Source organism: Aquarana catesbeiana, linkage group LG02 (assembly GCF_042186555.1).
Source record: "Aquarana catesbeiana isolate 2022-GZ linkage group LG02, ASM4218655v1, whole genome shotgun sequence".
NCBI lineage: Eukaryota > Metazoa > Chordata > Amphibia > Anura > Ranidae > Aquarana > Aquarana catesbeiana.
Window position 1 is genome coordinate 115,269,962 of NC_133325.1, and position 14,586 is coordinate 115,284,547.

Here is a 14,586-nt window from a genome sequence, read left to right on the forward strand (position 1 = left end):
GAGTGGGTGAAGACTGATGGAGAACTGAGAGACTATTTTCCCATCAGGTCCTCTTTACTTGCACATGACAATGGACTGATTCAAAAGCTACTATTAAACTGAATAGCAGCTATGGATCTGCCCACTGCTGCGCGCTGCCAATTAAAAGTAAAGCGGAGCTAGTCTAATAGTTGTCTTAAACTTTAGTGTCAAACACTTGCTTTCCCTGCACACATTGTAAAACAATGCAGTCATAGTTCAGCATTCAGTGAGGGCCTAAAGAACTTATTTGCTCATTTTTGGTGCAGTGCAATGTGTCATGGATCCTACAGTGCTCTGCACTCCAAATGAAGTATAACACAGAGAGCAGCATGACATCATGACAACGACCGCACCGGTCTCTGCATCGCTGAGTACAACCCACCACAAACATGGTCATTTATCCATTTTCTCAAACCTTCAAACTCTAATGTGTAGGATTTCACCCAAAATGAGAGTTTATTTTGTAATTTGTAATACACTCATCGTCCACTTTATTAGGTACACCTTGCTAGTACCAGGGTGGACCTTAAATTCTTTGTGCCATAGATTCAACAATCAGAGAATTTGGTCCATATTGACAAGATGGCATCACGCAGTTGCTGCAGATTTGTCAGCTGCACATCCATGATGTGAATATCCCGTCCCACCACATCCCAAAGGTGCTCTATTGAATTGAGGTCTGGTGACTGTGGAAGCCATTGCAGTACAGTGATCTCATTGTCATGTTCAGGAAACCAGTGGTGAGAAGGTTTGAGCTTTGTGACATGGTGCATTATCCTGCTGGAAGTAGTCCTCAGAAGATGGGTACACTGTAGTCATAAAGGGATGGACATGGTCAGCAACAATATTTAGGTAGGCCGTGGCTTTTAAGCGATGCTCAATTGGTACGAAGGGGCCCAAAATGTGCCATGAAAATATCCCCCACACCATTACACCACCAGCCTGAACCATTGATACAAGGCAGGATGGATCCATGTTTTCATGTTGCTTATGCCAAATTCTGACCTTACCAACTGAATGTCGCAGCTGAAATGGAGACTCATCAGACCAGGCAACATTTTTCAATCTTCTATTGTCCAATTTTGTGAGCTTGTGCGAATTGTAGCCTCAGTTTCCTGTTCTTAGCTGACAGAAGTGGCACCTTGTGTGGTCTTCTGCTGCTGTAGCCCATCTGCTTTAAGGTTAAATGTGTTGTGCGTTCAGAGATGGTATTCTGTATATCTTGGTTGTAAGGAGTGGTTCTTTGAGTTACTGTTGCCTTTCTATCATCTCAAACTAGTCCTCTGACATCAACAAGGCATTTTTGTGCACACAACTGCCGCTCACTGGATATTTTTTTCTTTTTTTGGTCCATTCTCTGTAAACCCTAAAGATGGTTGTGCGTGAAAATCCCAGTAGATCAGCAGCTCTTGAAATACTCAGCCCAGCCAGTCTGGCACCAACAACCATGCTATGTTCAAAGTCACTTAAATCCCCTTTCTGATGCTTGGTTTATACTTCAGAAAGTCGTCTTCGCCACATCTAGATGCCTAAATGCATTGAGTTGCTGCCATGTGATTGGCTGATTAGCAAGCATTTAAACAGGTGTAGCTAATAAAGTGGCCATTGAGTGTACATTTCAGCCTTCAAATGGCCATGGCATTCATCACTGCAGTAGTACCCTGTACACAGGATTTCATATGTCCTAGGAGATGCTAGGGGTGCACTGATTCTTACTAAAGCACTGGTCATGTGATTACAGGAAAATCACAACCTCCAATTTTAGCACTCATTCTGAAACAATTAAGCAACATGGCCATGGTGAAATGATATGCATTCTCCTGTGAGTGCCAGGAACGGGGTTGGATGAGGGGGGACATTATTTAACTTAAAAGAAGACCAGTGTTGGATCACAGACCAGTAAGTCTACAGATGACAGTGCCAAAGATAGGGTGGGAGTATTGCAGCGATAGATGCTTTTTTTATTCCTACATGCATTTAGCAGCTGATTAGTAGTAAGTTGCAGTTAAGCTTATATTCTGAAGATGAAAAAACGGTCCTTCTATGTGTAAAGTCCCACATACACACGATTAACCACCACTGCGCCTTGGAACAAATCAGTTAAATGATAATGATCATCAATTAGTAAAGTCTATCTAAAGCTGCCACTTGTGTACAACAGTGTATGGAAAATATTTTTAAATCTTGTGACGTGATAATGGTATATTGCAACCCACGTGAAGAATAAAAATGTGGCGCTATTCTAATCACTCTTTCCGTAGTATTACCATTGCTAGTGGATAACCTAATCTAATAACCCCTTTGTTAAAGGTGTGTAAATCAAACAAATAGTGGCGAAAAAAAATATAATAAAAATACATAGAAAATAACAAAGCAAAAAAACAAAAACACACCAAAACGCAATATAATGACTTCAGTGACTCAGTGATATTACTAAAAAACGCAGGTGTGTCAATCCTATAATTAAGTGTGTGACTGATCAATATACACACTCAGCATGAACTTCGTGACTAAATAACATAAAAGTCCAACAATAGGTGCACAAATGTGAAACAGAGAAAGTCCGTGGTAAAGATGCAAAAATGGTGTCACAGCAAATCTTGGAAGTTCCTGAAGTAAACTTGAACTCTCCACCACACCTCTGTGTTCAGTGTTCCCTCTCCCAATAGACAGTCTCTTACCAACTCTGTATGCCTCCACTTTCGTATGAGGCTAACAAGCATAAGATTATCCAGGCAATCAGAAGGGGTTAAATGTATTCCATTCAGGGACTCGTTCCATATGCAAATGAGAAAGAACTCCCAATAGTGTGATAACGTAAAAAACTTTAATATACACACTTCAAAATACACTTCAAAAGATGCACTCACATTGTGTCAACTTTATAACAGCACATCAAAAAACTCCACGGCAATCTGTACACAGCAATCTCAACACAGCAACCTGGGTGGTCTATCCTAAGGCTTTCACAAAGGGTATGTGGTCACGGAGGACCTAAATGCCAATAGCGTGTATAAGGGTCTATCTCACCCTCTCCTCGCTCGCTCTTCCAATAAATCCTCCGTCTCCCCTGACAAGCAAACCGCAGTGCCACTAGCAATGGTAATACTACGGAAAGAGTGATTAGAATAGCGCCACATTTTTATTCTTCACGTGGGTTGCAATATACCATTATCACGTCACAAGATTTAAAAATATTTTCCATAAGCTTATATTCTGCCTAAGAATTCCCATAACGAAAGGCTTTGTAATTCCTTACCTGTAATGATAGTCGCAATATTTCAAAACCATCTTCAAGCAATTTCTTCTCTAACTCATGACTTTCTTTCAACTCTGTGTAAAAATAATAGATAACACATAGTTACAGGACAGTTTTCTACTGTGATATTATGGGCAAGCAAGTAAAGCAACAAGAATATTTGAAAAAAAATTAGCTGTAAATTTTTGTATATTGTTCATTAGTGATCATATCATAAAACCATATAATGTGAACAAAATATATCGCTTTAGGTGTAGAATACTGTCAAAATTTTAATGCAGAAGCTCTTTTTATAGACATGCTATATCCATGCTTCTCCACTAGAGGACAATGTTGACTAAAAATGTTTAAAGTTAAAGACGATGTAAACCCAAGAATAATTCAGATTTCTGCCTTCTCATTAAGTCTATGGGGCTGCAAATACATTTGCAATTGATTACGAATAATTTAAGGAAATTGATGTCAAAAGCATGCTGCATTGTCCATCAAAGTTTGTTGAAACTGGTCATTATACATCCATCCATATGCAGTGGTTGCTAGAGGCTATATATTGTCTTTCAAGATGCTCAGGCCTCTGGTCTACCATCCCAATGTGTGACCAGCAGTTGTGTTGTGCAGCAACTCTATCTTCTTCTATATATAAAAAAAAAAATAAGCAAATTAAACACATTGAGGTTGATTTACTACAACTGAAGAGTGCAAGATCTGGTGCAGCTCTGCATAGAAACCAATCAGCTTCCATTTTTCTTTAATTGGTCAAAGCTTAATTGAACAAGCCGAAGTTGGAAGCTGATTGGCTACCATGCAGAGCTGCACCACATTTTGCACTCTCCAGTTTTAGTAAATCAATCCCAGTGATTCATTCAAGCAACAGTTAAATTACAACAGTACAACTCTGCTTTTTGGTCTCAGTCCAGTAGTTTGTCTAGTTTTCAACTTTCCACAGTTATAAAATCTGGCAAGCACAAAGCCCAACAGCTCTGCTCAGATTTAAATTTGTTATCTTACTGTCCCTTCTCAGTACATAGGTGCAACATGAACTTAGTTTTATTGGCTACCTCTTCTTTGCCTAAATAAATACATTTAAAAATACAGAGGGCCAGCAACCTCTGGTACACATGCCAAGGGTGGTAACTGATGCCGTTCCTGCTGGCCCATGATGCTCCTGGCCCACCCACCTTCTTGGCAAAAACATGATGGCAGCTGGGGATGCTCCAGGCCATGATTGAGGAAACCTGCCTGCATTGTTTTTCACGCCGATTCCTCCTTCCATAGCTGCCATAGCTAGAGATATGGCTACAATAAGTGGTGTACAGCCAGTACAGAGGGGTCAGAAGGTGGCCACTGAGCTGTGGCTGGGAGGGAGCTGCAGCATGCAGGGGTGAAATGCACGCTGAAGAGAAAGCTAATAAATATGGGGCAGCCTTTTCCATCATCACCATCATCGCCATCAGCAGCATACCTGTTAGATCTCTGTGAAATCTGGCTGTTGCTCTTCTCACTTTGCCACCTGAGATGCTGGACAGCTCCCTGTCTGATACCTTGGGCAATTTTGTCATGTATTTTGTTTCTGGTGAGCCTTGAACTTCCTTATTTTAGTCATGTCTCTGCACTTCCTGTTTGCCAGATTATTGAGCTGTCTCCAGCCAATATCTTGCTCCTTGCGTACTTGCAGCTGTCCTTATCTTCGTTACCATTTGTTACTGACTTGGCTTGTTTCTTGTCTATGCTTCCTCTTGATCCTAGACTGTAACCACTTATTACCAACCTTTGGCTTGTTTACTGACTATGCTTCTGCTTGATCCTTGCCTTCTACACCAGACCCTGGCTTGCTCACCTCCTGGTGGGGCAACCCTAAGGACTATGACCCGACACTAGAATGCAGCAAAACCCATCTCCAATATCAGGAGCTCTGGTGAAGAACAGTTCATACTTAGACCCCATGCCTTGGGTGAGCCTGCGTTATCTGCCAGTGTGACCTGCTTGTGTACTTATTCTACTGGTCAGTGTGAACCTCCCTACTGCTATAGCTACTGGTCTCTGAGCCTGACCCCAGACCAGGACAGTATAATCTGGCAAACAGGAAGTGGAGAGACATGTCTCTGGCAAGTAGGCTGAATAGGGTCCCAAGATTTCTAATGCGCGGCCCTATCTGGTCCTCTCAATTTCTTACAAATATTGTTCGGCACACTAGATTCGAAAAGGTTGCTTACACCTGCCACAGCATCAACATTTGTAATAATACTTTTCCACCATACTACAATACATTTACAAAGGCAGCATTGTATCTACCATATATTTTTACCATAAAGTGAGAGGTACAAATGTTACATTGTAAAAAACAGGAATATCAGATGCTACAGTGAGTAATGTAGGGGCCAGATCTATCCTGGGGGAAATTCCTGGGGAATTGATGCAATAAGGTCTAGCACGATGATCAGAACAAGACAAGCGATTCATCCATCACTGCAGCCTCGTCTGTCTCATTGCTTTACTCACATTCTATAGTCACAAGCACTCATTTACATTTTAAATACACTGCTGCAATTATCTTATAATTAGAAGTAATTTATAAGATTGCTGTATTTTAAGATTTAATTTTTCTACAGCAGCTTGAAGGATAAAGAGCGTTTGGTAAAATATGCTAACATCTATAGAAAGGGAAACAATTATATAGATGTCACCACATATACCATTCCTATAGAGGGGATTGCATATACATGGTGTTGTTGCAGCTCATGCTATCACCGACTAACTGTGACCCCTGTAATCCATACTTAACTGTCATGAGCAGGGGTAACTCCATGTTCCCTGCTGAATAGATATGTTTTTTCCAATTTTCACTGAGAATGAAAGTGCGTGAAAATCCTAAACTTTCCTTTACTGTGGAGAGATTTCCTCTCACTTCCTGTTTTTACTATGGGACGGGAAATGGAGGAAGATCCTCAATGGGACACAAATGGCACAAAGGGGTTATCCGTACGGTTTCAGCAGTAAAGGAAGACACTGTAGATAAGACATGTTTCAAACAGGAAAATGTAATACTCTAAGTTGCAGGTTTGTTGGAAGTTGAGGTGAAAGAAAGTGATATCATGGCTGTTGCATATGGGACGGTGAATGTCAGATTCCTGCATGCAGGGGTTGTGAACTGTACCAGGTGAGCAATGGCATAATGGCAAGGTGTCCACATATTGGTCAGCAGTGAGGAAGGAACAAGTGACCTTTTCACTTGGACCTTCTAACATCTATGTTGTCTACAGATTTTCCTCACTGACCTATACAGGGTAGCTGATAAGCAAGTTCTGGGTTACCAAAATTACTCTCAGGTCAACTTTAACATGTTACTGTATTAACAGAAAAACTACAGTTTTACCATAAACACTCTTCTCATGATCTTCATGGATTGCAGTTACAGCAGCTGAATGGAAATTCTTTATCTCCAGCAGAACAGCTTCATGGGTTGTAGACATGTCTTCAATCTGTGTATCAATATTAATGAAAAGGAAATGTTAAGCAATGCTAGGTACTGTTTATACATGTTGCACACATATACATGTTGCACACATACCAGCATAAAGCAGTGAATGTAACTTTCACCAAACATTCCTTGGTGTGAATCAATCACTGTCATTCAAAATATGCAACTGAAAGATTCCACTTCAGTGAATGTTTGTTTAATGCCAGATTCACTGCCTTATCAATATACCCCAGAAGTTCACATTGCTGCTAGACAGCTAAGCATATGAACACATCTTCACTTAGACCCCTTTCACACTGAGGCGTTTTTCAGGCGCTTTTGGGCTAAAAATAGCGCCTGAAAAATGGCTCCCCTGCAGTCTCAGTGTGAAAGCCAGAGCCCTGGCAGGACGTTCAAAAAACTCCTGCAAGCAGCATCTTTGGAGCAGTGAAGGAGTGGTGTATACACCACTCCTTCATCGCTCCTGTCCATTGAAATGAATGGGCAGCGCTGCCGGTGCTTTGCGGGTCGTTTTAACCCTTTTTCGGCTGCTAGCGGGGGTTAAAAGTGCCCCTCTAGTGGCCGAAAACCCCCGCAAATACGACGGTCAAGCGCCGCTAAAACTAGAGGTGCTGTACCGCCGACGCCTCAGTGCGAGAGGGGCCTTACAAACAGCATGGTAGTGATTTGAGGTCAATGTTTCATTAATTATATAAGATCCTAAAGTAAATAATTAATACAAGGTACATCCGTAATACTGTTCTTTCAGAACATTATGTTTTTTTCCAAAGAGAGAGAACACAGCAAAAGCTTCTCTATTTGATTCTCTCTCTAATAGAAAGGTACAGTACAGAAAGGAGAGACACTCTTTTTGAACCATTTAGCGTAATGGTATATTACCATTTTGAGATATATATACTGAATATCTACATACACACACACACTGTATATATAAACAGGATTTTTTGGCAAAGCAGTTATGGTGTTCTTAAATGAGATATATCCAGGGCTTTTTTTTAGATGGAACTTGGTGGAAAGCAGTTCCACCACCTCTGGACCAGGCCTTCTGCTCCCTGCTTACCGATATCACTGTTAAACACAGAAGTCCGGCTTGTGTGTTTACCAGTGATAGCTTGTCTCCCACAGATCTGATGTCCTGTGCAGGATGGGGACAAGGGAGAGGCAGGTGTCTGGGGTGCATTGCGGATGCCGACACCCCCACTGGATGATCTTCCAGAAATTGAGAAGAGGAGCCACCTACAGTGTGCGGGGAGGTACTACAGCCAGCTGGATGCTGCAGCTAAATACAACAACAAAAGCAAGGCATGTGGAAGATGGTGGAGCTTTTAAGGAGGGTAGAGGTTGAAGATGGGGCAGTGGAGGTCAGAGGTGAAGAGGGGTGAAAGTAAGCTGTGGATGGAGGATGCTGAGGTAAGCAGCTGTGGAAGAAAGCTAAAAGCTGTGTGTAGCACACCCCTAAACTTTGCACTGTTGTATGCAACAGACCCCAGAACTCCTCATTCTGTACGTAATGCACTCCTGGTATTTAATGCCCCTTTAAGACCCTCCTACTGTTAGTGAAATGTAATCACACCCACAATTTGCGGTTTGGGGGGAGTTTGGTGGGTCGTGGTTGAGTTCCTGCACCTATTTTCTCGAAAAAAAAAAAAAAAAAAAACCCTGGATATATCATAGTTTAAAGCTTTGAAGGAGACAGCTGAATTATAAGTGAAGCTTGTCTCAGCTGTGAACACTTTCCACAGACAAGCAATGACAATAGGAATGCAGAGCCTGACATATTCTCCTTCCTTCTGTATTCCTCTTACCGATGCTTGTCTGTGGAAAGTGTTCACAGCTGAGACAAGCTGCTCTCATGAATTAGCCAACTCCTTTAAAGCTGTTGTCAGATCGGCCGAGGCAGGAGGGGAGGGAGACAGGTCGGAACTTATAACTAGGGTTAGGAAGTACATAGTAACTTTGTGGAGACAGAACTGTAACAAAAATGTATGATCTTATTAAAAGGAAGTGCAGAGACATGACTTAAATAAGGAAGTTCAAAGTAATACCCCTGCCATGTTGATATTGCTGTGTCCCTGCAGCGGAGAACAACCCTATTTATATTAGTGATTTGTGTCTTCAGTACAGAAACTAATGGAAAATCCAAAATTTTAGAGCTGTCCCAGAAACATGAGATGAGTTAAAATCTTCCAATGGGGATGCCTGTTCTGGTGACTGCTGTCAAAGGGTCGGTTCACACTGGAAAGCACACGTGATCGTGCGATCCCACGCATTAACAATTAATGGCACCCATGTCACACAAGGGCAGCGTGTTCATGTGCGCTGCGTCTGAACGCCATAGAATGCACCTTTCCTGCACCGCATTCTAGTGTGAACCAGCCCTAAGAGGTGATTGTCCCTGACTCTGTTTTCCTGTGTCTGGGACAGGAAGTTAAGTGAAAAATCTCCGGTAGATAAGGCAGAAAAAAAAATGACAGAAGTCTTAACCTTTCCCTTCTCTATGCCAAAAAAACAAAACATATGCATTACATATTAGGTACTACAATATTTGACCAAACTGAGTCATAGCTCATGCTATGAGTAAGGCGCTGTAAGCCAAAACACGTTAGCTTTCTGCTGTAAACCGGACCACATGATTTTTAATAAATAAACTCTCTAAATTATATATGGACTCCAGCTTTGACTTTTTCAAGCACAAATTGGACAGGAGCCCAACTGTGATACTGACACCGGCTGCATGATGATAATAGCCAGAGGGTAGAGCTAAGCTTATTTTTTTGGTGGTACAGTAAAAGTACAGATAAAAAAAAAAGACTACAGCTCCACCTGCTGCCTGAAAGCAGTAAACATTAAAAATTAGCAAGCGATGTTTAATATTTAACCAAATGGAAACATTTTAACATATTCATTTTTTAGGGGACGTACTAGGAAAGAATAACATATTTTGAGAAACAACAGCGTTCTTACCATATATATGTGTATAAAGTACACTGACATCTAGTGAGAGTTCTCAGTATTGCAGCCAATGATCCAATCATCCCATCATCCCAATATGCAGTTTAGTATGTCCCATTTTTTAGTCCCAAACATAACAAAACAAATAAAGAGACTTATATACTGTAATACACTATACTTTTAACAGTAACTCCTTGAGCAGAAATGGTCTTTACTCTGTTAACCAAAAAACGTTTTGCTTGGAGTTAGGCTTTAGGGAACCAAGGATAAATTAGACAAGAAAAGAACATGCAAACTGGCAGATATTTCACCATAGTAAATGCTTTTATTGTATTGTGGACTAGCTATAATGGAAGTCAGAGCTAATCATCTGGTCTTGTGAAATCAATCAGGAACAATATCATTTTCCTAGTAGTACAGTGTGGAATTCCCATACTGTATGTGACCACCAGTGAGAATAATGTAAGGGGTAGCTTAAAAAAGGATAAACAATTATTATCATTAGAAATCAGATTAGAATTGGGTCGTGAAAATAGATGACACTCATTAGATGCTCTAACCAAACAACACAAGAAACATGTAAAGTGTGGAAATCCTGTCTACATTTCATACTGAACATTTTTAATATGACAACATGAAAACTTAAACGTCACAAAAGCTAACATATAAATGAAAAGTTCTAGTGACAACTGGATTACCCATCACTATGATGTGATTAACCAACATATTCTGCTATTTGTCTGGGACAGCAAGTGAGGGAAATCTTTCCATTGGGACACAGAAAAAAAAACCCACCCCAAAATAAAAAATAAAAAAACATTCTGTCTCTACATAAATTGCCAATTAGAGTAGTGGCTAAGGAGTGTTTACTATCCCCTAGCAAACAGATAAATTATTCTTATTAAACAGCAGCCAATATTAAGATAATGACATCCTGCAGGCAAAAAAATTCCTTGCCCTGGGTGTACTAAGGCAGGTGCTTCCCATAGACTTCAATAGGACTGTCTCCTGAACATCTTGTTAAGGCAGGCCATGCTCAGCCATGCGATAATTGTCTGGATCTGATGTGGCCTCATTGTCCATACGCATTTGCTGCATTTAATACATATAAAATAAGCAAAAAATATGCACGTGGGATGAGATTAAATAGAAGCATGGCCGTACACACCATAACTTTATTGTTCCGGACAAAGAGGAACCACCCACTGCAATATGTTTCATCCACCTCTTGGGCATAATTATAAAGATGTAATGCATCACTTCTTTTTATTGGCTCGTGTGAGAAAAAGTCTGTGCGAGCCTTGCAGCTGCATTAGCACCCGGAGTACAGATGGTGCCAGCTGAAGCTTGTGAGCAGTACTAATAGTTATGCATCTGGGGCAGGACAGGGTGGGTACTTTTGTTCAAGGGAGCTAGCCAGGGATGATAACTACTATTTATGAAAGTAAAATTATCCTTTAAGAAGTGGAAAGATTAAGTAGAATAGTAAACTGTTAGTTGGCTTTGCATGTGGGCAAAATCCTGTGCCAGTTCACAAGTTCACATCAATGATTTCTCTCCTAGTTTAATTCTAGTCTGATTCTTATTATTGCAGTTAAAACTGGGGCACATAGTGACCAAGTGGCCTCCAAAGATTAGTGACTGAGACAAAATTCGAATGCAAAGAAGGAAGGAAAGTTATAAATGTATGTATATCAAACTGTAAGCCAACAGAAATATCAAGAGATATTATCCATTGATATCAATTCACTAATCTGAGCAAGGAGAAATAGGATGAACATATACATTGATGATGTATGTGATGTTTCAGTGTGTAAGGGGCACATTTACATGCTGTGATTGTCACATAACTATGTTGCAGTCACAATAGAGAAATTTCTTTTAAACTTCATGTAGAGGGCACAGCCATGCCTCCCAACTTTCTGAGATGGGAATGAGGGACACCTATTAGCAAAAGTATGTAGGCATAGGACACGCCCCTGCCACGCCCCATTTAAAGGAGAACCAAAAAACAATTAAGAGGTCTGGATAAGGGAATTAACCCCAACCGGGCCCCTGTGTACAGACTTTATAGGCACACCACAAGACCACCGTAACTATAAAAATGAATATTTTATTACAATATGATTAAAAATAAAATCCATAAAATCAGGGCATACATAAAATAAATGTGTATACCCTCCACTGGGTCAGTAAACTAAAAGCCTGCACCTAATGCACAATCATATTGGTATAGAAGCATATATGGATATACAGGCAGGCTATTTCAGATCCAGATGTATGACATACACGTGTCTATAAAGTTTGTACACAGGGGCCCGGTTGGGGTTAATTCCCTTATCCAGACCTCTCAATTGTTTCTTGTTTGTAATACATTTAGATGTGGCACTTTAAAGGTTCTTATTTAGCTTATTGCCCCTTAAAGGAGAATTATATAAAAATAAAAAAAAAATATGGTTAAGCCCACAAGTGTTTTTTTTTTTACTACTTCTATTCATTTATATTGACTTCTGAAATTTACTAATGCAGTAATTTAGAAATTGGATGAAAGGTTTAGCACCATAAAATGTTTTGATAGGTAAATACTGCATTTTATATACAACTATATAGATCAGACCAAAATTGGGGACAAATGAGGAGGGAGGAAGGACAGGGGGACATTGTTCCAAATCAAGGACAGTCCCTCGAAATTAGAGACAGTTGGGAGCTATGGGCACAGCATACCCTTTTTATGGCTTTATTTTTCATTGCTATTGTACAACCGGTTTATCCCTCTCCCTTTCTCTTATCCATCAATCAAGTTTAAGCCACTTTTGGAAGCTGCAAAATGTGACTAGTATTTCAGTCATTTTACACACCACACGATTTAAGACATACACTTCCATGATCATATAAGTTGCTCTATGGATTCTAGGTGCAGTCGATTACAAAGAATCAATATTAAACTGAGTCAGCTGTATGATTTGAGCACAGCTGTGGTGGTTGCTTGATAGAATCTGGAAGCATGTGTAACCTGGATCTGCCCTTTTAATCTAGAATGATCTAATCAGCTGCAGTATCCTCCTTGTGTATGGACATCTCTGCAGGCTTCAACAATGCAATGGGAAAATGCCATTAGTCACAACAACCAAAGTTTTTTTGGTTTTTTTGGCAGTAAATAGAAACCTGGCTGGTTGCAATGGATTTGCACTACTACTGTTCCTTGCACAGGTTGGTTTAACAATGTTGAAAATATGTGATGACGTGACAAGAAGAGATTATTGCAGTAAAGAATCTGAGCCGGCAGGCAACCCCAGGAAAATAACTCCCCTCTTGTACTTTTCCTCCTTTTAATCTAATTGTTATTACATATCTGTATATTACAGTCAAGTTATGCGGGTGACCTTTAATTCGACATGTGGAAGAAATGTAGAGAATACTTGATGCTCAGAGAAGATATGTAACGTGATTCTTCATTTCTAGAGGGAACATTGATGAATTGTTGCTGTACTATTACTCAACTCTTATTGAACAGATCTGCTTACTGTCAAGCTGTCAGATGTTTCCAATTACAAGGTACAAACATCTCCACATCCATGGAGCCAGGTTAACGCTCATGCTGCTTGCTTGCTCTACTAGACTGAGACAGAAGTGATGGATCAGGCATGGATTGTATTTAAGTCTCTCCTTTAGGTCTTTTGGAAATGTGCAGAATTTCAGAGAGGAACATCTGCCTTGGTGCACTATGCCCAGGTTCTGTCAGCTGCTGGTAGTACCCGCGGCATAATTACCATTGTGCCGGGAATTCCCATGACAGCGAGCAAAGGCTGCCAACATACAAATCTGCATTACAAAATTCTTACATCCGTTACTCCTCGTCATACAAAACCGGAACAAACTTAAAGTAACATGTTTCCTTTTAAAGGTATATTTAAGAAAGTGATCAATCTGGTGTAAATAATCTTGTTATGGTGTGTTAAAGCAAACTCAAGGAAACAGATAAATACATAGATGAAATACATACTGTATATAGGTGCTGTATTACCTGCCAAGGATTCATGTTTCTGCCCACCCAGTCCTGACATACAGCACAGCCCTGTCTGGCCGGGTAGAAGACCTCATTTTTCTCTACAGCTGTTATATAACACAGGTCTTGTCCTTCCCCCAGCCTGGGACTGGTAAAGGAGAAGCAGCACACTGGTGAGTTCATCTTTCCAACTCTCCTCTACTCTCTCCTATTAGCAGTCTCCTCGTTAGAGCCTAACTACTATAGCAACTGACTGGCTTCTTGTGCTGCTTTTCTGTCCAGTCTGAGCTCTGCTGTACAGGGGATTGCGATAGACTGATTCCAGGTCAAATTAAATTCTTAAACTGCTTGCATTAATAAATAAAAAAAAAACGTAATTTCTCTGTCCTTCATCTCAAAGGTTTCCTGGCAGCAAAAATCTTCTTAGCCCTAGCCATGCCTTCACACACGCGGATACAGCTGATAGGCCTATGCAAGTCTATGGAAAGCAAGTGCACATGCACGGCCAGTGCAAGAAAAAATCTTGATACTGGGAGATCTGTGAGATGAAGGACTGAAGAGGACCCGGCTGTGGTATTTACATATGAATGTATCTGTGGAGGAAATATGTAGATATAGTAGAAGTGCTCTCTAAGTTGGTTGGGAGAGTATATTCTACTACACTACTCTTGTTTTGACAGAGAGGGCTTCTATCAATTTTACACCTGACAAATTGCTACCCCTATATGCCAAGCAATTAAAGTGTTTGTTATGTGACTGCTGTACCATGTACTTGTATGAAAACGTTACCTGTTCTCTCTGTATTGCTCCATTGCATAAAATCCCTGGTGTTCCTGCCAGTCCCTCTACTTTCCTATTAAAAATTGACCA

General features: G+C 40.5%; 1 protein-coding gene across 1 annotated transcript in view; it reads right to left on the bottom strand.

Annotated features, from left to right (window-relative positions):
* Positions 1-14,586, bottom strand: part of MTUS2 (microtubule associated scaffold protein 2) — a 974,348-nt gene that overhangs the window by 28,565 nt on the left and 931,197 nt on the right. Inside the window, exons 11-12 of the mRNA XM_073613369.1 lie at positions 6,654-6,759; positions 3,281-3,354 (exon numbers count right to left, since the gene is read on the bottom strand). Coding sequence (XP_073469470.1) covers positions 3,281-3,354; positions 6,654-6,759 — 180 coding nt within the window. The remainder of the gene's footprint in view (positions 1-3,280; positions 3,355-6,653; positions 6,760-14,586) is intronic.